The 26,314-nt window shown below is 42.6% G+C and overlaps 1 protein-coding gene and 1 pseudogene across 2 annotated transcripts; one reads left to right on the top strand and one right to left on the bottom strand.

The window, feature by feature from the left end:
- Positions 1-10,272: 10,272 nt before the first annotated feature.
- On the top strand, positions 10,273-12,040 carry LOC134372455 (SNW domain-containing protein 1-like; annotated as a pseudogene).
- A 3,833-nt stretch (positions 12,041-15,873) lies between these two features.
- Positions 15,874-23,410, bottom strand: ZNF256 (zinc finger protein 256). Of its 2 annotated transcripts, XM_063092036.1 has the most exons (4): positions 23,378-23,410; positions 20,398-20,524; positions 19,016-19,086; positions 15,874-17,139 (listed from the first exon to the last, which is right to left on the bottom strand). In XM_063092036.1, the coding sequence occupies exons 1-4, from the start codon at positions 23,408-23,410 to the stop codon at positions 17,068-17,070; spliced, it is 303 nt and encodes a 100-aa protein (XP_062948106.1). In that variant the 3' UTR covers positions 15,874-17,067. The 2 variants fall into 2 exon arrangements, with proteins under 2 accessions (XP_062948106.1, XP_062948105.1); XM_063092035.1 differs by having other exon boundaries at positions 15,874-19,086.
- Positions 23,411-26,314: the final 2,904 nt, after the last annotated feature.

Raw genomic sequence — 26,314 nt, forward strand, 5'->3', positions numbered from 1 at the left:
TGGATATGGAAAATGTGGTACATCTACACAATGGAATACTACTCAGCTATAAAAATGAAATACTGCCATTTGCAGCAACATGGATGGACCTAGAGAGAATTATATTAAGTGAAACAAGTCAAGCACAGAAAGAGAAATATCACATGTTCTCACTTATTGGTGGGAGCTAAAAATAAATAAATAAATACACAAATAACCAGAGGGGTGGGGGCAGGGAAGAAGACACAACAATTACAATTCCTTGAAGTTGATACAACAAGTGAACAGAAAGGACATTGTTGGGAGGGAGGGGGAGAGGGAGGGGGGAGGGAGGTTTCGGTAATGGACCACAATAATCAACCACATTGTATATTGACAAAATAAAATAAAATTTAAAAAATAATAAGTTTAATCTCATTGGTAATCAGTAAAATGTAAATTAGAACAATATTCACTTGTGAAACTCAATTAGACTGAGATTGCCAATTACTGTAACATACAAAGTAGTAAGTATCATAAGTTACTATGGGTGTATAGATGAATAAAATCATTTTGGAGTGATGTTTGACATTATTTAATAAGTTTACACTTGAGGGCTGGCCGGTTAGCTCAGTTGTTTAGAGCAAGGTGTTATAACACCAAGGTCAAGGGTTCAGAGCCATATACCAGCCAGCCCAGAGACAAGACAGACACACACACACACACACACACACACACACACACACACACACACACACACGCCTTCTTAGGCAAAAACAAAAAACAAGACTTCTCTCTTTCATATATACTCCAAAAACAAATGGGTGTGAACACCAAAGACCATGGGAGGGGCATCTGTAGTAGCCATGCTCACAATTGCCAGAATCACAGGGAAAGAAACAAAGTCTTTGGTAGGTCAATCTACAAGAATATTTTATTCAAAAAACTATACCATGCATAATATACAAAAATGAAAATAAGCGTGCAAAAATATGAGGTAAATCTCAAATAGATATTGTGCTAATATAGTAATAGACATAATTCTTGTCATATGATGTCATTTACAAAAAGTTTCAAAACAGGAAAAGCTAAAGTACATGGGAAAAGCTAGACTTTCCCAGATATCAAGAAATGTAAGGAATGCTATGTTAAATATAAGAAAAATGCTTAACTTTTGTGACTGGGATAATTCATATTGAGGGGAGTGGACAATAAGGAACAAGGAAAACATATTACATAGTACATTATAAGAGGGTAGGCACTGCAGAAATATGACAAAAGAGCAGCACCACATAATGACAAGCATGTGAAGTAGGGAGGATTTCAAAAGGAAATAGATGGGTCAGGGTTGTTCTCACAGGAAAGATGATATTTGCACATACATTTAAAGAAAAGGGAGTGATTGGGATACCTGGAGAAGATGTTCCATAGAGAATAGCCAGTACAATGTCCTGAGGGTAGGCACTTTCCTGGGGTTCATGTTTCCATTATGTCATTTCCAGGGTGTCTGGTGATATTTTCTGGTAGGTTTTAATATATTATACAAAAATCTTCCCACTATATTTATATTACCTTAAGTGCATCCACATGCCTCCATAAGAGACCTCCTTTTAAACTACCTCTTGGCTTCATCTCTAGAAAAGACCTTTGGCTGTTGCCCTAATATCTATATTATCACCTTGTGTTACAGACTAAATGTCTGTCTCCTGAAAATTCACATGTTGAAGCCCTAGCCCCCAGTATGGCTGTATCTGGAGATGATACACTTAGGAACTAATTACAGTTAAAATGAGGCAATAAGGATGGGGCCTTGATACTATAAAATTAATGTCCACATAAATGAAAAAGAAACAAGAGAGCTTTCCCCATATCCATGTGCATATACTGAAGAAAAGTGAAGTGAGGAGGTAGTGAGAAGACAGCTGTCTGCAAGCCAGAAAGAGAGCCCTCACAAGAAACCAGTAGTGCCACATCTTCATCTTGGACTTCTGGTCTCCAGTACTGTAAGAAATAAAATTTTGTTTTTTAAGCCACATAGTCTGTTATTTTGTTATGGCAGCCCAAGCAGACTAATACAAGGGTGCTTCAAAAAGTTCATGGAAAAATAGAATTAAAAGATAATACAAATTATTTCATGAACTTTTTGAAGACCCCACCCCCACCCCCACCCCCCATATACCTTGGGTTACTTATTCTTCCACACATAATAGACAAGTTCATAGCTCTGCCCACTGGAAAAATTTTCTCTACCCCAAATGTGCCTGTGATGTAGGCACCATGATTTTACTTTCACCCATAAACCAAAATGAACTCATGCAGTACCAAAGCTCGTGATTTATCCTCTGCTGGCTGGCTGTGCAGGACACACGGTATAGTTAGAGATGTTACTACTGTGATATATGACATGGGGTCTGGATCAGCCTACTTGTGTTCTCTGGATCAGGTTCAACCCTGGCTATACATTTGTAACTTACTAGGGAAGACAGAGGGACCCCTCTGCTTTTATGATTTAGTTGGTCCAAGAGAACTCTCCTGATAGCCTTCTGGATGCATGGAGATTTGATGCCCCACATTCAAGCATTCTGTTCTTATTTGAGCGTAATCAAAATCCACACTGAAGTTCCAGACTCTGCAGTCTGTGTTCCCTGGTGTGATGTGGTCCATGGGAACTGGGGTCAAAGGGTTCTGAGAATCCACATTTCTCTCTCATTTCACCTGAGGAACAGAGGGGGTGTCAGGCGCCAGAAAGTGCCGGGAACGGTGAGGAAGTTAGGGTGGCACAGGGGACAGAGGGGTTGGAAGAGGTGCAGAAGATGGAGAGGGCCAATTTCCAACCATTTCTAACACTGGCTGATCATCAGTTGATTCTTGTAAAGCCTGTAACCTAACACCCGACCCCGTCCTCCTATCCCTTCAGACCACTATTTCAAGTTGTTCCCTGCTAAAGATTCTGAGTAAAGATTTCTTCTATCTAGGCTCTGACTGATTATCTTCTGCCAGCTGTCCTCCAGCACCCATACTCAATCACTAAACGTGTGAATGTCCAGGTAGTACCAAGGTGTGTACCCAGCTCCCTGTTCTATCATCAGCATATATTTAACCTGAATGGATGACAGAAAGGGTTGTTCTCTCCAAACCAGTCTGTGCCTTGTCACACTCAATCCATGGAGACTGTGGCATTGTGTGTGTTCATCCCACCACCAACCTTTGGTGCTTCCCTCTCACATGCCTGTCTCACAAGTCTCCATGTAGTGTTTGTGGAGCCAGTGTGTCCCCCCTTCCATTCTGTCTCACAGATCCTTGGTGTTCTGCATGTGCCAGTTGTGTGGCTCATGTTGGTCACACTTGTTCTTTGTTGTCAGCATTGTATATGAGGGGTCTTCATAAAGTTCACAGAAAATACATATTATGAAAAAACTATGCATGGATTTCAAAATTTTTTGCACCAAAATGAACTTATACTAACTTACATAATGTCTGAAAAGACTCTAGTTTAAAGCACTAAGAAGGATAAGACATCAGTTTGAAAAGAGCCCCTATAGGGGCAACATGAATTCTGCTAAAATTGAAGCAAGAACAAACATCAAATTTATGGTGAAGATTGGGTGAAAGAATGCTGAACTCACTAATGCTTTATGAAAAGTTCATGGAGACAATGTCCCAAAGAAATTAGTAGTTTGCAAAGGGATAACTCATTTTTTTTTTTTTTAAGATGACTGGTAAGAGGATCTTAACCCTTGACTTGGTGTTGTCAGCACCACGCTCTCCCGAGTGAGCCACAGGCCGGCCCCTGGATAACTCATTTTAATAAGGGATGAGACAAGACTGAAGATGAAGCCCACGGCTGCAGACCATCCACAGCAATTTGCAAAGGAAAAAACTAACCTTGTTTGTGTTCTAATTGAAGAGGGCCAAGGATTAGCAGCAGAAACAATAGCCAATATGGACATTTCAATTGGCTTAGCTTACACAATTCTAATTGGAAAATTAAAGTTGAGCAAAATTTCCGCTGGAGGGTGCCAAAACTATTGTGACAAATCAGCTGCAGACAAGAGCAGAACGTTCAATGGAAATTTTAAACAAGTGGGATCAAGATCTTGAAGCATTTCTTCAAAGAACTGTACCAGGAGACGAAACATGGCTTTACCGATACAATTCTGAAAACAAGGCATGATCAAAACCATGGCTAAACAAGAGGGGAAAGTGGTCCAGTCCAAGCAAAAGCAAACTGGTCAAGAGCAAAAGTCCTAGCAAGTTTTTCGAGATGCTCAACGCATTTTGCTTATTGACTTTCTGGAGCCCCAAAGAACAATAACATCCGCTTGTTAGGAAAGTGTTTTGAGAAAGTTAACCAAGGCTTTAGCAGAAAAATGACCAGGAATCTTTCACCAGAGAGTCTTTCTCCACCACGACGATTCTGCTCATTCTGCTTATCAAACAAGGGCAATTTTGTGAGAGTTTCAATGGGAAATTATTAATCATCCACTTAACGGTTCTGATTTGGCTTCTTCTGACTTCTTTTTTTTCCCTAATCTTAAAAATCTTTAAAGGGCTCCCAATTTTCTTCAGTTAAAAAGACTACATTGACATGATTAAATTCCCAGAATCCTCAGTTCTTTAGGGATGGACTAAGTGGCTGATATCATCATTTACAAAAGTGCCTTGAACTTGATGAAGCATATGTTCAGAAATAAAGTTTATATTTTCAATTTTTATCTTCTAATTCCATTTTTCCATGAGATTTTTGAAGTCCCCTTATATGTATATGTACGTCCTGGCTATTGATGGGTGTTTGCATCCAACGTCTGTCACACAGAGTTCTCAGTGTGTAACTAGGGCACCACCATCCCCAGTTGGACTGAGGTTCTTCAATACCGCATACCTGTCACACAGAGTCCCTGTGTGTCTCTAGGCTGTGCTGCAGTGTAACCTCCACAAGCTTGTCATACCTGGAGTATACACTGTGTGAAATGTTTGTGTTTCCAGGCTGTACCACAGCATGCTAGCAAAACACAAGCACATTGCATGTTTCCAGGTGTGTCACCATCACACCGTTATCTGAAACACCTCAATCACCCATCTCATCAATATCTAGTTTACAGAAAATATGAGAAATGGGTAAGCAACTTAGACAGTTATCAGAGATACACAAAAAGACAAATCTAGACTGTAATAAATTCTGACAAATGATTCAGCAGCTTCAAGAAAGAAAAAAGAAAATTCTTTTCTTACAAAGTAGGGAAGAAAAAAAGAGGAAAGTGATACTGTAAATTAAAAGAGATTTACAAGACATAACTACTAAAATTCAGAGATACATTTTGGAACTTGACTGCAATGAACCTGCTTTAAAGGACAAATATATTTTTGAGACAACAGAGAAAATTGGGCACTAATAACATTTTATTATATCTTAAACATTTTGATGGAACAAGTTGTTGGAGTTATAAATAAGCTCTAAGACTTTAGAAATGCCTTCTGAAGAGACTATGCATTAAGAGATATGTCTTCAGGATTATAAGTAAAACAGTACAGCAATTGTCTTAATAATAGATAAATCAAGAGGTGAAAATGATGGATAATTAGGGAAGAATTCATGGGACTTCCTAACACAGTCCTTTCTATTTGTGTATATACTTGAATATATCCATTACAAAAGATAAAATGTCCTTGTATCTATAACTTTAAAAGTTAAGATGGATGTATTAAAAAGGGCAGGAGGAAATGTTTGGTCTCAGAGGCTTAAGCATGTCGGTCAGGGCCTATTTAAGAACGGATACACACTTCATAATACACAATATGTGTCAATATTGTACACGGGGCAGTGAGAAAAATGAGAGATACATGGAGTTGAGACAAAGATTAGTCCTGGCCCAGCTATGAGTAGAAGTGAAAAGATGTATAACTGACATGTCAGCAAACTCAAGAATAGAGAAGAAAAGACAGAAATAGTGTATGGCTGCTGGTATAGACACTGAAATACTATTTAAACAGAATAGGTTTCTGGTATGATTTGAGTAATGTCTTCATGTTACGCTCTCCCCTGTGATACCACTCCTCAGGGCCAGGCTCCCTCTGAGCCCATCTTTCTGAGGCTTGATTCATATACATCTTCTGGACCACCGAGGGGTCTCCATTCCATTACCAAAATAAACTACATGGGACCCAGATGATTTAAGTACTAAGAGAAAAACAGGACAGATAAACAGCCAGTAATGGCTCAGAACAACTCAGCACATCATACCACACAGGAAATAAAACTAAATTATTATAAAGAAAATTTGGGGGTAGCTCAGTTGGTTAGAGTGCAGTGTTATAACACCGAGATCAAGGGTTTGGATCCCTGTACTGGCCCGCCACAAAAAAAAAAAAAAAAAGAGATAATTTTGAAGGACGGTCTTACAAGATTAGACTATGGTCCATGAAGGTTGTGACCATGTCAGTGATGGCAATTCCTGGCACAGGGAGTCATGAAGAAATGTTACCTAAAAGGTATTAGAACCTGGATCATACGAGAACTTCCAATAAAGTCGCCCAGACAGCCAGAGAGCAAACAAGTGAAATGCATGAGGATGTCTGCAAGTCTCCTGACACTGATACTTCCTTGAAAGTCTCTAAGAAAGCAGGTGTTGGGGCCACTTAAGCAGAGGAAAGAGCAGTATGTATAACTCAGTCTAACCGATCACAGAACCACCCCAGAAAACTGAAAAACACAGCTGTGTCCATGGTATTGATGAAAAAGACAGCCTTGTCAATGGGGAAAGAACAGAAGGGTAGAGACTAGCTGAGGTTACCACAGCCAGTGTGAGGGTCCTATCCAGGGAGAAAAAAAGTGACAAGTTCTCCAGCATCATGGCATGATACAGGTGTCTCTGAGCCTCATTAAGGAGATCCCACTCCTCGTGGGACAAGTTCACAGCCACATCTTCAAAGGTCACACTGCCCTGTTATGATGCTGACAGATGAAATCACAAACAGTCCCAATTCTGATGACCCACCATCCATCTCCCTCATGCATGTGCCACTGCCCCTAAACTAGGCCCACTGGTGCCACTGTCTCCTCATAAACCCATCAATCATGGCATACAGCCATCGGCAACAAGAGGCAGATGGACAAACAGACATTCATGCTGTGGTCCTGACATAAAGGGATCTGCCCTCTCTGGATAGGCAATTGTGCTGGTATGCACAAGGTCATGTAAATCACAAGACAGTGCCCTGGGCCACCACATGGATTCTTTCTCTAAATAAACACTGTTCTTTAGTCTGCACATCCCTCACATTTCCAGACACCACAGACACATGCACATGTCCACCACCACCTCGCTGTACCACACCATGAGCCTCTCTCTGGCCTCCCCACAAGTTAAAAGTATTTTAATCCCCTCCTTTGCATTCCCCTAGTGAGGGTGAGATTCCTGCCCTAGAGTTATAGTGATAGCCAAATACATGAAACCTAACACTAGAGAGATGTCATCAACATGAGTATATTAATCAAATATCACAGCCTGGGAGAGGAGGACACCACTTACCATAGAGTGCCACAGGGGGGTTGCACTATGGATAAGAGTGAATAACCAGGGACTGTGGTATACAGGCTTTGTAGGGTCAAGAGAGTGTGATGGCACCTGATTCCCTTGGGAGGATGCCACTGTGATGGCACACTGATTCCCTTGGGAGGATGTATGACTAACTCTGAAGACTGGGATGAAAATGAAACCCACTAAAAAAGAATAATAATCAAGAACTCTGCCTAGTCCCCTTGATAAAAAAAGGTTGTTAGGCTAGGATACAATCATCTAAGAGAAAACAGTGGGAAAGAGATTTGCACTTAGGCCTTTTCAGGTTTTCCCAGTATCCCCAGATGTCAAGTTAACACATATTGAGCCTTCATTTTAGGTCCTACACCACAACATGGCTGGCTGCATCCACAGTATGCCTGGCAAATCTGAACAGGACCCAGTATTACCATAGTTCCCATGGTTCCCAACAGCAGTGGCAGCCCCATATAATTCCATGAAGGCCTCCGTGCATGGCTCCATAGCCCACAGAACCACACACATATGGCTTCAGATATCCATGGCCCTATTCCACTTCTGTGATGCACTTGCTGTCCTCTCAGCCATTATGACCTTTCTCTGCCCACCTAAACCCAATCAAAGCACAGCCCCATTGGTCAACCACTCTAGGCCTACTGACTCTCACAGATGAACATATTTGCCCCTGACTGTATCTACCTGGCTGAATGAAACACCCAAGGTCCCACCAAAGTCATCTCAAACTTCAGTGAGTCCACAGGATGGTGAATAAGCGACAACTCAGGCAAGAGTACCATCTTCCTTCAATTACTCCCATGCTTCTGCTTCCATCTCATGTCCATTTGTTCCTTGAAAGCCTATGTCGCATGCCAAACTATACTGGCCAATACATCCTCCCTTCATGGCCACTTACCTCCCTCACCTGTGTGTATAAAGTCTAATACCTCACCCAGGTACTCAAGCAAAAGATCCAGTCTCCAGCCTGAAACCTCTCCTTCCTGGCACCCAATAGCTTTATCACCATAATTTGAAGACTGCTCATCCTAAACGCAACCCATGGCTCACATACCTTGGTCCACAGTTGCTGCCATATATTGGATGTCTCCAATATTGATCCCTCCCCAGATACCTTGACCTGTGTGTCCAGTTGCTCATTTCAGGCCTCTACTTAGTGATCTCTCAAACATCTCGGACTCTACCATGGCCAAAACAAACCCATTTATATTCTCACTGAATATTATACCTACTGCCAACCAGCTCATCTGAGTTGATGTGGCTTCCACCAATATAGCTGCTAAGACCAGAAACCCTGGGGTCACACTCGATTCCTCTCTTTCACACCATCACCTTCAACATTAGAAAATCTAGTTCCCCCTTTTAAAAGCATGAATCCAGGATCCAGCCATATCTCCTAAGTCATGACGCTGGTCCATTAACCATCACCTGTACTATGGCAGTAGCCTCTTCTCTGATCTTCCTTCCTCCTCCTTCAACCCTACAGTCTGTTCTTCACTCTGCAACCAGATAAAGACTATTAAGACCTTAGTAACATCACCTCCACGTTTTGATCAATTTTACCTCTACGCATTTGCACATCCTGTTACCAGCTCTTAGGTTAACCTCCACATGTTTACATCATTTGACAGAAATGAAAATCCCTCCATGGACTTTGGATTCTGGGTTTGGGGTTTCTCCAGAGTCCCCAGATCAAAGAACTTAAGAGTCCCAGGACATCAATTGAAAGAGTATCTGAATAGGGGTCAGGGCCAGGGAGGGACGAGACCACCCTCCATGTCAACATGTGGATTCTATAAGTCCTTCTGCAGCCATGAGAACCCGTGCAAAGAGGCAAACCATATAGGACTGTGGCCATGGTGGAATTTGAAGAGTTCAGGCATCTCCGTACTTTGTCCTGGCACCGGAGTCAGATGATCTTCTGCTGAATGTCTTACCTCTGTCCCTCAGTGCTCAGCGTCACCTCTTACCAGATATGTTACTTTAACAAAGATTCAACCTACCAGTTCCTCAACCTCTATATCACTTCCTTACACTCCGTTTTTCCTCTTAACGGCCTTTGAGAAACTTCCAAAAACGCTATCACAGATCATGTCCCTCCTTTGTTCAAAACTCTCCGTGGCTTCGAGAGTCCTCACAATAAACGAACAAACCCCAGCCTGCTATTCAAGTAGCAACTCCCCCTCACATTCTTTGTTCCCGGGTTCTCCAACCCTCCTCGCCCAGTTGCACCTCCAAGTCTTTGCAGTGACTGTCCCCCTGCCTGCAACAGTTTCCCAGACCCCAGCACACTAGATGTCAGGTACAGGGACCAACCTACGACTTGCTCACTGTCACGGACACTGGGGCCTGGGCTGCAGGAACATGACCAGGCGCCTCTCACCAGGGCCCTTAGATCTGGGTGGGGGTGAGGAAGGTGAGGCCCGGAGGTTGCAGCGTTTAACTGAGCCGGGTCCCTCGGCGCGACAGTCACCATCGGACTCTGCGGGCGGGACCGGGAGCGGAGGGCGACCTGAGTGGAGGCACGGCCCCCACGGTCCGTACCCCGTCCCGGCGCGAGTCACCCCAGACAGCATCGCCGAACCTCAGAACCGCCTCTGTGCAGCGAGGACAACGACCAATCGAGGCTTCTCTGTCCCGTCACCTCAGCCTAGAGCCAGCGCCCCAAATCTCTAATCCGGTGAACACGCTGGAGAAAAGCCAAAACGACCGCCCCTAGGAAGACGCCGGAAGTCGCGCCTCGACCTCACGTGCGTCACACGAAATGGCCTCTCCTCTGAGCTTTCGTTGGCTCGGCACATTTCCGTTGCGCGCAGAGCATTGTGGTAGTGCAGTTCTCGCAGACCCGCAGTGGCAGGTGTGGCCGCGCCCTGCCCGGCTTGCAGGAGAAAAGGCCCGGCGCCGCCGCTAGGGGCGCTGCAAAAGGCGACTCCAGGTCCAAATGCAGCGAGGGGGCTTCCCTTCCTAGAAGGGGCCAGATTCACATTTCTAGGCAGTGCTGTGTGCAAATGGTCACTCAAGTGTTTGGTGAGATATTATTTCAGAATCCATGAAGCTCAGCTTGTTCCAGAGGCTGAAAATATCATTTGAAATGTTCTCGAGGGGCTGGCTGGTTAGCTCACTTGCTTAGATCGTGGTGCCAGAAAGTCACAAATCCAGACACATATTCCATAGAGTCATTCAGACACATAAGTCCATGGAAAGCTGAACCAAATACACATTACCGTGTTGTACTTCAAATGCATGCACTCTCAAGCTTTAGAGTCATTTTTCTCAATCTGGTTTATGTTTGATCAGGGACAAGGAAAAAAAAATACTCCAGATAGGAAGACAGAAGAGGGATGTTGACTCACCTGAAAAAAGAGTAGCAAGATAGATCTCTCTCTATGATTCCCACATAAAATATCTCTCTTACCTGCATAGTTAATTATTGTGTCCAACTCATTAACAGCACTTTTATATATTTAGTATCTCTTAATTACAGATTGCTTTAGTCATCTGATATCAAAGTCAAAAAGAGAACAAAATAAATGCTATTATGGTACAGGACAATAGTTGCAATGTTAAACGTGGAGAATAGGAAGATGGCACTTACCAGCTGTCTCAAGACCAGCTGGAGGCCAAGAAAAGGCAAGATCCCAGAGATCATGACAGACTTCACTGGTCTCCTCCTGAAGAGAACCTCCCGATATGGGTACTAAAAAGGCTGGATACCTGGGTAGTTAGAGGATTTTGGAGATCCAGGTGCTTTTCCAGAGATCCATATGGCCCAGTATCCACTGGCTATGGGATGAAAGAAAAAAATGTCAAATGCACTGGTCATTCAGATGGTTACTAATAGAAAATCAAGTACAGTGCAATCGTTGGACAAGGACAGTCAAAAGACAAGGTCATTTATAGCAAATACACACCTGATTCTGAATGACGTATGAATGAAGACCTGCAAAAACCCAATGTAGATTCTATTAAAGAGATAACAGAAAAGACGAAGGTAGCCTTATAAAAATCTTTATTGCACAAGATTGCTGCAGCCACACCTGTTCAAAGCAGCCTGCTCATTGCATCTGATACACACCATCTCAGCAAGGAGTAGCTTTCAGCTCTGAAGCTAAATAGAGGATTATTTGAATGGTAGAAATACATAAAGGTCTAATGGAACATCCACAGTTCAAGATTAATAAGAAAATTCCCTGGGGACCACCTTCTCCTCCTGCACTTGTCATGCATTCTCCTAGGAGACAGATGACTATATAAAAGAACAAGAGTGGAAGATTCCTCCTTGTATTTCTAACTGGAAAGACGCAAGAGGTTATATAATTATATTAAACAAATGTCTGGCTGTTGATGGAAGAGGACCACAGAAAGTACACATTAATGAAAATTTTGCCGGACTGGCTGAAGCCCTCTACATTGCTGATCAGAAGGTTCATGAAGCTGTGGAAATGCATGCCCGAGTAGAGAGAAAGATGGCTCAAAAAGAAAAGGAGAAACACGAATAGAAACTCCTCTCCTTTCAGGGAGAGGAGAGCTAGGATCAAACCTACGTTAAAAAAAAAAAAGTGGATGGGGAAAAAAAGTGGATGGGGAGACATGTGAGAAGAGTCAAATCTGATATGATAAGACAGCGTGACCGGAATCTTTCTAGGGCAACTATTTATAGGCCCAGAGTATTTGTAGGCCCAGTAAAAATCTGAACAAGGACATGTATGGTGACAACCTAGAAGCAGGAATGAGGACCAACAGATTTGTCCCTGACAAGAAGTGTTCTGCTTCAGACCACAAGCAGAGAGACCAGTGAAGACCAGTTCAGTTTGAGAAAGATCTTTTTGGTTTGGACAAGATTTTGGAAGAAGCCAAACAGCAAGCTGTCTCTGAAAGACCCACATACAGCAGCTGCCCCAAGGAATGCCCCTTGCATGAAGGCAAGGAAGGAAGGAAGGAAGTAGACACACAACTCTTCAGAAAGAATGAACTATCATCCGTAAACCTAATAATGCAAGTTATGTGAGGGAATACTTTGTCAATGGTCAGGATAAGAACCAAACCTGGGTGCCAGATCCCAGTGCTACTTTTTATACAAGAGAAAGGGGGGATAGAAAAAATTCTACTTTGAATTATTTAGTTTTTTTAGAGGGGGTTGTGTTTGTCCTTCTCCCACCTTTCAGCATTTAAGAGAACATACTGCCCCCCCACACACAAAATTAAGACCACTTCCTTTGGTGTGCCACTAGTACTTTGGGGTTAATATTTTGTGTAAGAACAACAGCTTATAAATAAAGTGATCCCAACCATGATGAGTAGGAGAATAGCAAATACTGGATCTGTCATGACAAATGAATTTTGCCCCTATCATGCTGTTTTAATTTGGAGTAGGGGAAGTAAGCTCTTACTTGGTGCAACTATTTGTTTCAAATAAAAACAATTAGACAAAAAAAAATATGGAGAATGTATGTGGAGGGTGCTTCCACACTGAGGTATTTCAAATACCTTAAATCAATGATTTCATCACTTTGCTGGAATGTGATTGTCATTTCTCTTGTAATTGCTGGAGACTGAATCTTGTGGGAAATTGATTTTATGGCAAAAAAAAAAAAAACAGATGGAAAATACAAAATATAGAAAGCTATTAACAATGACTATGTAGTGATTCAAAGTAGTGGTTTAAATATCTCTGGGGAACATCAGTGAGTGGTGAAAAAAGTTAAGACCTCAGAGAAGTTTTAGCAGTAATGTCTGAGAAGAGACAGAATTAAGCTCAGTGAATGACTACAGTTGTCATTCTGAAAGTTATGATTCTTCTTCACCCTTGAAAACATTCAGCAATACCAGCATGGAGGGAGAATTAAAGTAGACAGAGTAATCAGGATTATAAAAATAAACTCAGAAGCTGAGGTTTACAATATGGTATTATCCTTTGAGAATTGTCAGGCTGGCCAGTTAGCTCACTTGGTTAGAACGTGGTGTTGGCCACACCAGGTAGTCAAGGGTTTGGAACCCTGAATTGGCCAGCCACCTCCCACCATCCCACCAAAAAAAAAAATACTAAGAATTGCCTATTCATATGTGTGTATTTGGCTGTGTGTATGTCTGTGTGTTTAAAGTTTTTCTATACAAGTTGTTTGTCTTGGTAAAAATAAAGACATGATTTGTATACAGATCTGCACTTTGCTTTTATGCATTTAAAAATGTATCCTGTAATGGCTAGCCACCAAAAAAAAAAAAAGAAGAAGAAGAGGAAAAGAAAACTAAAAATGTATCCTGGACTTCCTAAACCTACATCCTCATTTTACCCTTGGTACCTGCTTGTCTCCACAGTTAGTGGACCTAAAGTTTCCTCTTTGTTAAAACTACTTTCAACAATTACAACTCCTTGATTTTGTTAAGACAGGTGAAGAGATATGATGTTGATGGGGGAGGGGGGAGAGGGAGGGAGGAAAAGGAGGAATTGATAAAGGGACACAAAAATCAACTATATTGTATATTGATAAATTAAAATTTATTTTAAAAAAACTACTTTGCATTTCATTGTCTGCCTGCTCTGTGGCTGGCCAGCTGCAAGGGGGCACAAGCCAGAACAGGCCTACTGATCTTCCCTTGGTTCCTGCAAGGTCCTTTCTTTAAGGCCACAGAAAACTCTGTAGAGGCACATGCAGTCATCCCAGAACAGTTTCTTAATGCTCAGGATCTCTCCAGCTGAGAACTGTGACTTTATTTTATTGGTGGCTGGAAGGTACGGGGATCCAAACCCTTGACCTTGGTTTTATCAACACGGCACTCTAACCAACAGAGCTAACTGGCCAGCCCTGAGAACTGCGATTTTATAAGAAGTCCTGCAAACTTAGAAGACTGACTTGGCATTTGCTAAATAGACCCAGCATACTAATTATGCTAGTGAGAATCATCCAATGCTTCCTTTTATTTATTTGTTCTGTCGTAAACGTGGAGCAGTGAATTGAAATTTTATTTCCTTTTTATAAAAAAGTTGTTCTCAAGCTGACCAGTTAGCTCAGCTGATTAGAGTGTAGTGCTGATAACTCAAGGGCCCAGGGTTTGATCCCTGTACCAGCCAGCTGCTGCAAAAAAAATAAAATAAAAAATAAATTTAAAAAGAAGTTGTAAAAGAAAAAAAAATTCTACAAACTACTGGGATAGAAATAATCTCAAAAGAGTACAAATACTTTTGTATAAATCAAAAGAATTGCACTCAATTGGTTGGAGCATGGTGTTGTAACACCAAGGTCAAGGGTTCAAATCTCCATACTGGCAAACCACCAAAGGAAAAAAAAAAAAAAAAGAATTCCAAAAAGGCCGACAAACAGTAAACTAAAATGTTTGACCTTCCTAGTGGTAATCAGAAAAATGCAAACTAAAGCAAAATTTATACAATTGGAAAACTCAATAAGCATGATATTGCCAAGTATTAATAACACTTTAAAAAAAAATAAAATAAAAAAATAACACTTTAGAAAGTAATAAATATCATAAACTACTTGTAGGTGTACAGATGGATCAAATCATTTGGAGAAATATTTCGCAGTAAATTTAAATTTGTGTCTCTTTGGGTGAAAAAGTTTCTCTTTTTGATATATATATTCTAGACAAATGGGTGTTCGTGGACACAAGAAAACATGGGAGGTATGTCTATAGTAGACGTGCTTATAATTGCCTAAATCATCGGGAAAGAAACAAAAAGAGCCTTTGCAAGGCCAAAGTACAAGTCTGTTTTATTCAAAAAGCCATACCATGCATAATATACAAAAATAGAAATGAACTTGATATAGGTCAAAAAATATAGGGAAATCACAAAGAGGTATTGTGCAAATGTAGCATTAGATGTAATTCCTGTCATATGATTTCATACATATAAAGTTACAAAACAGGAAAAGCTAAACTAGGCTGGTCAATGTTCCCCAGATATCAAGTACAGTAAGGAACAATATGTTAAATATAAGAAAAATGCTTAACTTTTGTGATTGGGATAATTTTATTTAAAGAAATAAATAGGAGGCAACTGAGGTGCTATAAATATTCAATTTATTGACCTAGGCAGAAGCTAAACACATATTAAATCTATGAAAAGTTTATAATTGCACATGTAAGTTTTATGTAATTTTCTGTGTGTATGTCAAATTTTGAAAATATGTAATAACAGTTATGGAGGTATATATAAATATGCAACTTACATTAAGAAAACACCTAAGATGCAAATCTTAATGCAGAAGTGAAAAAATTGATGTATATTATGAAAAAAGAAAGAAAAACGTATATATTTTATATGAAATAAGAGTAAAAACATACACTAATACAAAACATGCGATACACATATAATCATTACAATATTTTGAAGACAAAAAAATCTGATGGGATGAAAAGGGGAAATTCAATTATGCATTACCTATTTCTTGCATTCATCAGAGACATGTTAGTAAAATAGTCTTAAGGATTCCATCTGAAAACCAATCACAAGTAACCTAAGAAATGTGCATACCAACAATCGCTACAGAGATGCTCAATGTCCATCCAAATGCTGAGTAAATCATTGTATTCTTGCTTCGTGTGGAATGAAGCTCTTAGAGTAGAGGTGAGTTTCAGTGTATGTGGTCAGCCATGAGAGGAGTAACCAACAAAGGCTTTAAGAGGAAATATGGAGAGTGTAGGTAGCCCAAAAGCAAGTAGATGAGGTAGCACCATGCCTCTGGGTCCCTCAGAATATGACCCTTATGCATCTCTGTATTTGTGTTCCAACCCCAGAATTGCTTTACCATATAACATTTCTTACTGAATTTTCTGAGATGTAGTCTATTCCAAGAATGTGGCACTTATCTGAGAATGGTCACATTTGCTGCCAGAACAGTGGCTGATGGAATTCATGCAGGTGTGGAAAGTGGGAATCTGAACCCTGAAATAAAGGTTTGAGATCCCATGATCTCACCTCCTTTCTGGGAAGTGGTTATCATTTCACCCGTAAGTGCAGTGATAGTGTCTGCAAGGATTCTAGAGATTACATCTAGAAAACAGTTGTGTAGCAACTAAATTACAGAGCAATTAATATGGATTAATGGAGTTACCCACTGAGAATGATATAGGGGCCAGCCCGTGGCTCAATCGGGAGGGTGCGGTGCTGACTCACTGAGAATGATATAAATATCTAGAAAAGTATCTGTGAACCCAAGAATAGATGAGCCTCAACAGGTGGTAAGTAGAGGACACTGAGTTCTAAGAACTGAGAGAATTTAGTTGAGCCCAAGATATGTTGGAAATTTGGCTTACATAAATTTTACATATATGGTCATCTTGGGATACTAATTCATCCACACAAAATAGACAAACAGCTCATAGATCCATCCACTGGGAAAATGTTCCTTCTCTTCTATCCTTCTGGGGCACCTTGAATGTAGCTGCGATGCTGTCACTCTCCATTTTTACTCACTCATAAACCACAATATTAGTCAGCTCAAGCTGCCACAATCAAATACCATAGACTGGGTGGCCTAAACAACAAAATTTATTTTATCATAGCCCTGGATGGTGGAATTCTGAGGTCAGGACATCAGCATGGTCAGGATCTGGTGAGGGCTCTCTTTCTGACTTGCAGACTGTCTTCATGCTGTGTTGTCACATGACATTTCCTCTGTAAATGGGCAAAGACAGCCCTCTGGTGTCTTTTCTTCTTCTCATAAAGATACCGATCATATTTAATTAGGGCCCCACCGTTATAACCTCATTTAACTGTAATTACCTCCTTAAAGGCCCTATCTATAAACACACCTACATTGGGGGTTAGCAACTGAATATATAAATACTATAGAGACTTTTCAGTCTATGACAGCCCCACCTGTGTTACCTAAAGGTCCTTATCCCTTGTGAATATTCTGGTGTTTCAGGAGATTAGAATTGAAGGTAAAGGACTTCCCACATTCATTACACTCATAAGGCCTTTCTCCAGTGTGAACTCTCTGGTGATCACTGAGGTTAGAGCTCTGGCTAAAGGATTTTCCACATTCATTGCACTCAAAAGGCCTTTCTCCAGTATGAACTCTTTGGTGTTTAATGAGGCTAGAGTGGTGGCTAAACGACTTCTGACATTCACTGCACACATAAGGCCTTTCTCCTGTGTGACTTCTCCGATGTCTGATGAGACTAGAGCTCTGGCTAAAGGATTTCCCACATTCATTGCACTCATAAGGCCTTTCTCCAGTGTGAACTCTCTGGTGTTGAAGGAGTGTAGAGCTATGGGTAAATGATTTCCCACATTCCCCACACTCATAAGGCCTTGCTCCAGTGTGAATTTTCCAATGTGTAATGAGGTAGGATTTGCAGGTAAAGGATTTTCCACATTCACTGCACTCATAAGGCCTTTCTCCAGTGTGAACTCTCTGATGTATAATGAGGTCAAACTTCCTGCTAAATAATTTTCCACATTCATCACACTCATGAGATCTTACTCCAGTGTGAACTCTCTGGTGTTGGAAGAGACGGGAGCTATAGCTAAAAAATTTCCCACATTCACTACACTCATAAGGCCCTTCTCCAGTGTGAAGTCTCTGGTGTTTAATGAGGTGACAGCTCTGGCTAAAGGATTTCCCACATTCACTGCACCTATAAGGCTTTGTTCCAGTGTGAACTCTCTGGTGTGTAATGAGGCTAGAGCTATAGGTAAAGGATTTCCCACACTCACTGCATTCATAAGGTCTTGTTCCAGTGTGAATTCTCTGGTGTGTAATGAGGCTAGAGCTATGGCTGAAGGATTTCCCACATTTGCTGCACTCATAAGGCCTTTCACCAGTGTGAACTCTCTGATGTACAATGAGGTCATATTTCCTGCTAAATAATTTTCCACATTCACCACATTGATGAGGTCTTACTCCAGTGTGAACTCTTTGGTGTGTAATGAGGCTAGAACTCTGCCTATAGGATCTCCCACATTCCCCACATTCATAAGGCTTTTCTGAAGTGTGAACTCTCAAATGATCACTGAGGCTATAGATTGTGCTAAAAAATTTGCCACATTCATTGCACTTGTAACATCTTTCCCTACTGAGGACTCTCTGGTGCTGAACAAGTGTGTGTTTGTAGCTAAAAGCTTTCATACATTCTCCCCAGTTGTAATGACTTTTTACACTGTGAAAGGCCACTGTACTCTCAGTTCTGCTATTTGACTTCTCCCCAGTATGAGTAAACTGTTGCTGGAGAAATCCGGAGCTGGCCAGAAAATCCTTCCCAAACTCTCTGCAGGTAAAGGGCTTCCAGGATACTTGCAATTTGCAGCTGTTCTGAAAGGAGTCTCTGCCCATGTTGCTTCTGAAGCCTTTCTCTCCAATGTGCTGCTTCTGGTGCTGATGAAGGTATGTAGTGAATTGTAACCATTTCTCACATGCCCCATCCATGTACAGTTTCTGCCCATGATGTGATCCCTCAACCAAGTGCAAAATGTCTCTCAAGACCAGGCCACATATCCCACAGGGGTTGGCCTTCTGGGGAGAAGGATGAGCCTTGGGAGTCCTAACCTGTGACAATCCTTGTGCAGAAATGCTCCGTTGAGACGTTGCCTCCTTATCCTTTGCTGCACACCAGCATCCTGAAAGAAAGGAAATGCTGGTGACGTACTTGTTGAATTTAGTAAGGGGGGCAGCCCATAGACAAATGTGTGTCTGACAAAGCCAGGAATTGAGTCCATGGGATTGTTTTCAGGATCAGGGAGTTGGGTTCAGGTTGAGGATGGGGCTGCCTAGCAGAAATAAAAAAAGATCATAGAATGGAGGAAGTCTCTTGAGTCAAAAGACACAACCATGGGATGCAACACAGGGAGAAGAGACAGGGTCTACTATTCATTCCTGTGCAAACAACATTCAGCAAAATTTTGTCTTCTCCTGACATGTGTGCATTAAATTGAAGGATGTGTCCAGGCCCTAGAAAATGTGACAGCAGCTGTTGTACAAAGATGGTTTAAGAATATGTGAACACTTTATACACATTATGCTGGGGCCAATGTTAGAGAGCACTGCAGATGGAGCAGTTTGGGAAAAATAAGTGAGACACAGAGTCCAGAGATGTGATAAGTAGCCCTGGGCTGGATGTAAGAGTTGAAGTGACAAGGCATAAAGATGACAAGTTGGCAGAGTGTCAAGAACAGGGATGGAAAGGCAGTAATGAGCTTTGGCTGCAAACTGTCACTAGCACCAAAATAGTAGTTAAACAGAATAGGTTTCTATATGATTTGGACACAGCCCTGCTATAATGTTCTCCACTGCTGCTACTTCTCAGGGCCAGGCTCCCTCTTAAACCATCTTGCTGTGGCTGGAATCACAGCCAACTTGTGAACTCCTGGGGTTGTATGCCCCAACCCCTAAAGTGAGCAACTACGTGACATCTGGTATATACAAGCACCCATGACCATCACAGATGACTCAGCACATGACAGCCCACATGAAAAAAAAAAACTAACTATTACAATGAGAACTTCGAAGGAGGGTTTAGCAAGGTAGCCCATTGTCCACATAAGTAGAGACAATGGTACCGATGGCAATTTCTGGCACAGGCAAGCATGAGGAAATGCCAGCCAAAGTAAGTAGAATACTAGCAAAGAGGTACCTTGGATCTAGACAGTCACCCAGCCAGGGAGAGGCAAACAAGGTTGAGATCTGTGAAAGTGACTATAAGATGCCTGACCCTGAATCTTTCCCTGTGATGCTGCAGGGAAGCATGTGTTGCCTGCTCAAGGAGAAAAGAGGGAACATACAACCTCAGCCTACCAAACACAGCACCTACTCAAGGGAAGGAGGAAAGGAAACTGTGCCCACGGTCCTGATGTAAGGACAGACCTGCCCCTGGGGAAAAGGGAAAGAGCAGAGACTAGCTCAGGGCACAGGGATTGGTGTGAGGACTTTACCCAGAGAGGTAATAAGTGCCAAGTTCTCCAACATCACATCATGGTACAGGCGCTTCTGAACCTCATCAAGGAGACCCCATTCCTCCCAGGAGAAGTGCACGGCCACGTCTTCAAAGGTCACAGTACCCTGCCAGGATGGGGACAGATGAAACCACAAACAGCTCCTCTCCTGAGGACCCACAATCCATTCCCCCACACCTCTACCACATGCCCATTCTCCTCCCAAGCTCCCCAACTCAGAGGAGAAACCAGGCAACTGATGCTGTTGTCTCCTCATGGGCCCATTGATACTGGTTGCAGCCATCAGTGACAAGAGGTAGGTGGGAAAATATATGTCTAAGCTGTGGGCTTGGCACAGAGGGATCCATCTGCTCATGTCAGGATATTCCTCTGGTATGACCAAGGTCATTTGAGTCTCGATACCACTGCTCTGGAGCCATCAGGCATACTCTTGAATGCACATAATTTTTTAGACTGCATACCCCTCACATGTCCAGATCCCACGGTCACAAGACCATGGCCACTACCACCTCACGGTCCAACACCACAGGCATCTCCCTGGCCTCCCTACATGCTATTTGGGTGAAACAGTGGATGGCCTACAGGCCAAACATGCAACACCTGAGACTGGACAGATGAGATCAATGGCTATTTATCAATAACATATACTCATAGCCTGGGAGAGGACACCACACTCCACACAGTACTACATGCAGAAAGTACTCCAGAAAGACTAAAGAACCAGGGGCTGTGGGATGGCAGTTTTGTAGTATCAAGAGGGAGAAGTGTCCCTGGTTTCTGCAGAAGGATAGGATTGGCTTGTCTGAAGAACTCTGATGACTGGTAGGGAAACAAAATCCACTACAAAGTCATAAGCAGAAACTGCTCTGGTTTCCTTGTTAAGAAGGGTTTATTTGGCTAAGACAGCTTATCCACAGGAGCCAAGTAGGGAGAGGAATTTGCTCTCAGACCATTTGAGCCTTTACAGTTTTCAACAGAAGTCAAGGTAGCATATCATATTGGGCCTTAATTTTTGGACTTATACAACAACTTGGCAAACAGCATTCAAACAGGATCCAACATTACCGCAGCCTTTCCACGGCTTCCACTAGTGGTGGCATCCCCAAAACCTTCTATGCAGGCCTCCCTATCAAGCTACATTCCTTGCCTCAGTCTTAGCGATATAGAACCATGTGTGGATCACAGATATCCATGGTCCTAATCCACTTCTGTGCTGTACTTACTGTCCCCTCGGCAGTCACAACCTTCCTCTGTCTGCCAAACCCTCACATGAAGCCCAGCCAGCCTCATCGGCTTACCCACCCTAACCTAGTAACTCTCACAGATGACCTCATTTGACCCTGACCTTATCTTCCAGCCTGAATGAAACACCCCAGGCCCCATCAAAGTCATCACAAAATCCTGGTGAATTCATAGAATGGTGAATATGCAACAGCTCTGGCCTCTTGTCTTGCCTCAATTACTCCTATGCCCCTGCATCCATCTCAAGTCTACTCTCCTCCTGGGAGCCCTGTCCACCTGCCACATTACCCTGCCTTTTACACTCTTTCCCTTCATGGCCACCCACCTTGATCACCTGTGTTTGTGATGGCCCATACCATCACCCTGGTACCCAACCAAGAGAACCAGTCCACAGCCCTTACCCTCCCCTTCTTGGCTTGCTAATAGTTTTACACCATAATCTGGAGATTGCCCCTCCTAAATGTGACCCACAGCTCACTCACCTTGGTCCACACAATAGACACCATATTTTGGATGTCTGCATGCTAAATCGCTCCCTAGACTTCAGACCTGTGTGTTCATCCACTCACTCCTCCACTTAGGCTCTGAAAGATCTCAGACTCTAAACACGGTCCAAACAAACCTCCTGTAGCCCTAGTGAATATTACTCCTACTACCAACTTGTTATCTCAGTTGATGGAGCTTCTATCCCTACAGTTACTAATACCCAAAACCTTGGTGTCATATCTGAATCCTGTTTCACTCCCTCACTGTCCACATTAGATAATCTAGTTGCCCCCTTTCAAAACACACATCCACAATCCAACCACATTTAAGCCATGACTCTGGTCCATTAACCCTCACCTGGACTATGGCAATAGCCTCCACCTTGACCTTCCTCCTCCCTCAATCCCACAGTCTGTTCTCCACTGTGCAGCCAGACAGAGCCAGGTAAGACCTTGATAAATCACCTCCTTGCTCTGATCCAAACTTCCTGTTACCTCCAGAATAGACATCCAACTTCTCAGGCAGTCATTGCAGTCCTGTCTCCTATCTCTCTAATCTATGTTCCCACCAGAAAACAAGGAGACCTGTGGTTTCCTAAATACTCCCAACTCAGCATTACCCCTAAGCATTTCATCTCTTGTACCTTTCCGGGATAACCTTCCACACCTGTTTACACTGGGTGCCAGAAATGGGAACACCTCTATACAAAGGCTGACATGGACTGTAGACCCTGGGCTTGGGGTTTTTCCAGGGTCCTCAGAACCAAGGAATGGGGAAATAGCACTTAAGAGTCTCAGGACACCACAACACATGGTTGTGGGGGGTCGAGGCCCATGAGGGACTGAGAAACCCTCCACTTCCTTATATAGGTTTCATAATCCGTTTTACAGTCATGGGAACGCGGAAAGAGGCAGGGCTTCGAAGAAAGAATCCATGCCAGTATTAGATAGGCTCCAGCCTCCCTGTACCCCTGCCCTGCCCTGGAACTTGGTGACCTCGGTCTGGCTGTTTAACCTCTGTGCCTCAGTGCTCAGCGTCGCCTCATCAACTGGCCCTCTGCCTGTCACACTCTCCTACACCCCATCACACTGGGTGTCAGAAACACGGACTCACCCACGAGCGCCGGGACACTGGGCCTGGGCTGCAGGGACGTGAGCAGGTGCCCCTTACTAGGGTTTTAGAATTAGGGTGGGGAAGAGAACGGGTTAGGCCTAGAGGACGCAGAATTTACCTGAAACGGTTCCCTCGGCGAGGCCACCGCCATCGGACTCTGTGGGTGGAGCGGGGCCGAGAAAAAGGTGGGACCAGGAGAGGCGGGGCCGGGAGCGGCGGTCCCTATCCCGGCCCTAGCGCGGGTGACCCCAGGCGGCGTCACCAATCCTCAGACCCGCCTCTGTGCAGAGGGAACGACGCCTCCTCTCACGCCTTCTCGGTGCAATCACCTTGGTTACAACCCAGCGCCCCGGAGACTCCCTCCAGCTCAAGGAGCGCCAGGATGAGCAGCACCAGAGACGCCGGAAGTCCCGCCCCGACCTTCCGTAGACTTACGGAAACAGCACTTTTCTGAGACCTCATTGGCTCATCCTCTTTGTTGCCCGATGCGGGCCATTCTGGGTAGTGTAGTTCCCTCAGATCTGCAGCCTGCGGAGAAGGGCGCTCCCCACAGAATTCCTGGAGAAAAGGTGAAGATGCACCGCGAGGGACGCCGGGAATTGGCGTCTTTAGGGCCTGGAGTAAAGGGCAGGCCTGGTTTTTCTTAAGGGAGCGATACTCAGATTTCTGAGGATTACTGTCTGCAGGTCTTCACCAAAGTGTTTGGAGACATATTTCAGATGCTCCCAAAGGCTACAGATCCAAATGCTCGTGTCATTACATAGAGTTAGTCACAAAATGTGTCCACGAGTTGAGAAAGCAAATAAAAAATCACTGTGGTGCAATTCAAACACATGCACTCTGAAGCATTTGAGTCAGTTTTATCAGTCTATGTTTAGTCAGGAACAAGAGAAAAAATATTCCATATGGGGCATGTATTAGTCCATTTTGTGTTGCTTATAACAAAATACTTGGAACTGGGTGATTTATAAAGAAAATGACATCCATTGCTTACAGTTTCTGAGGCTGGGAAGTCCAAAGTCCACTTGGTGGTGGTGACAGTGACCCTGGGTCTCACATTGCAAGAAGCTGGAAGCAGAGAGAGCAGAGAGAAAGACAGACTCTCCTTTTAGAGCCCTCAGAACCACACCTGGACCACCATTTTTAATCCATTCACTACTGCATGGTCCTACAATCCAATCACCCTTCAAGTCTCCACCTTTCAATTACCATAATAGGATTTCCCACCCTCTTAACAGTCACAATCGGGGCTAAGTTTCTAATACATAAAACTTGGGAGACACAATTCAAGCTTCAATGAGTTTTGGGGGGAACATGATTCAATCCACTACAGTGCATGAAAACGAAGATGGAGATTGGTTGTTGAGGCACCCTGTAGCAAGAGTACAAAGACTGATTTTATCTCTGCTCCCCCTACAGAAAATATCTCTCCTGCCTTTATACTCAATTATTTTGTCCAGTTTAGTGAGCAACACTTTTATGCATTTAATCTCTCTTTCTGCATATTCTTATATTCACTTCCTTTTAGGAATCTGACACTAATTTCAAAAAGAGAACAATGAAAAAATGCTATTTTGATAAGACACAATGGCTAAAATAGAGAATCTTAAATCCATGATCTCTTGTCATTGCTGGGAAGTATTTATCATTGCCCCTGTGATTACAGGGACTGTTTTGCTTAAGGAGTAGATATAATGTCAGAAAAACGATTGTAAAATGTAAATTGTAGAAAGTTGTTAATAATGACTATGTAGTGATTAAAAAATGGTGGTAGAAATGAGTCTGGGGAAATACCATAAGATGGTAAAAAAGTGAAGATCTCATAGAACTGTTAATGGAGATATCTGAGAAGAGATAGGATTAGTTGAGCACGTGACAAGAATGGTCACTCTGACAGTTTTGTCTCCAAGATGTGATTCTTCATTTTTGAAATCATTGAACAATATGAACATGGATGGATAGCTAAAGGGGACATTTAGAGTAGCCAGAATTGTAAAAATATACAGGGGAGCTGAGGTGTCATATTTATTCACTGTGCTACCACAAGATCATTAAGCAAATATTTGGCTTCAGGCACTTACTGTCACTGGGTCACCTAAGAGACAGAGACCCCTGTCTATAGGGCTAATATTATATTCAAGGAAGAAAGACAAGAAACATGAAGGAAGATATACTAAATTATATAGTATGTTAGAATGTGGAAAGCAAAGTGGAAAGAAGAAAAGGTGAATGGTATTAGAGTACGGGATGTATATGACATAGTGCAGTAAGGGAGACCTCTTTAACAAGTGGGCTATTGAGCAAAAAGTTCCAGGCAAAAGAAGCAGGTAGTTAGGCAGGTTTGGTAGGTGGAGCCCTGTGAGTTCTGTGTGAGTACTGTGGAGCCTCCGCAGTTCAGGGCCTGGGATTCCAGCCCAATTAGCCATTAGCCTGATTTGCTCCCTACAGGGACACTCAGGGAATGTGGATGAAAAATCTTGGCTCTGCCTCTGGAAATCTGCCTATCTCCACAGTTATTGACTGGATCCTGGAACCAGGCTGCCTTCTGGTTTCTGAATTGGATTCCTGGAACTTCACTAACAGAGTAGTTTCAGGACTCATTACAGATGCACATTCTCATTCCAAAACCCACCTAGTGAATCAGACATTTTATCGGTCAGGCCCAAGAGTCTGTGTGTACCAATATTCCAGGTGATTTTCATTCACATTTAAGAACATTCCAACCTATTGTTGTGGTTATTATGTACCAGGTGCCTGCATTTATTGCAACAGGGGTCCCCTCTAAATCTGCAGGTCTTTTGAACTGTGGCTGGAAAAATAAAACAAAAACAAAAATAAAACACAAATCAGTACAAGTTTGTTATCCTAATACAAAATAAAATGTTTTCTGTTGTTTGTTAAAGGAGTACTACTACACTATATACAATCATAAAATAGGATGTGAAAAGTCTCTGACAGAGACATGAAGGAAACTTCTGAAAAGGTTACATACTGTATGATTTCAACTATATGATATTCTGGAAAAGACAAAACTATGGAGACAGTGAAAAGATCA

This window comes from Cynocephalus volans, chromosome 3 (assembly GCF_027409185.1).
Source record: "Cynocephalus volans isolate mCynVol1 chromosome 3, mCynVol1.pri, whole genome shotgun sequence".
Classification (NCBI taxonomy): domain Eukaryota; kingdom Metazoa; phylum Chordata; class Mammalia; order Dermoptera; family Cynocephalidae; genus Cynocephalus; species Cynocephalus volans.

Coding starts and splice junctions, on each gene's coding strand:
- ZNF256 (XM_063092035.1), bottom strand. CDS start 23,410: ATGGCGGTGGCCTCGCCGAGGGAACCGTTTCAG. Junction 20,525..23,377: donor CGCCGAGGGAACCGTTTCAG/GTAAATTCTGCG, acceptor CCATCCTGGCAG/GGTACTGTGACCTTTGAAGA. Junction 19,087..20,397: donor GGCACTTATTACCTCTCTGG/GTAAAGTCCTCA, acceptor CCTTTCTTTCAG/GATGCTGGTGTGCAGCAAAG.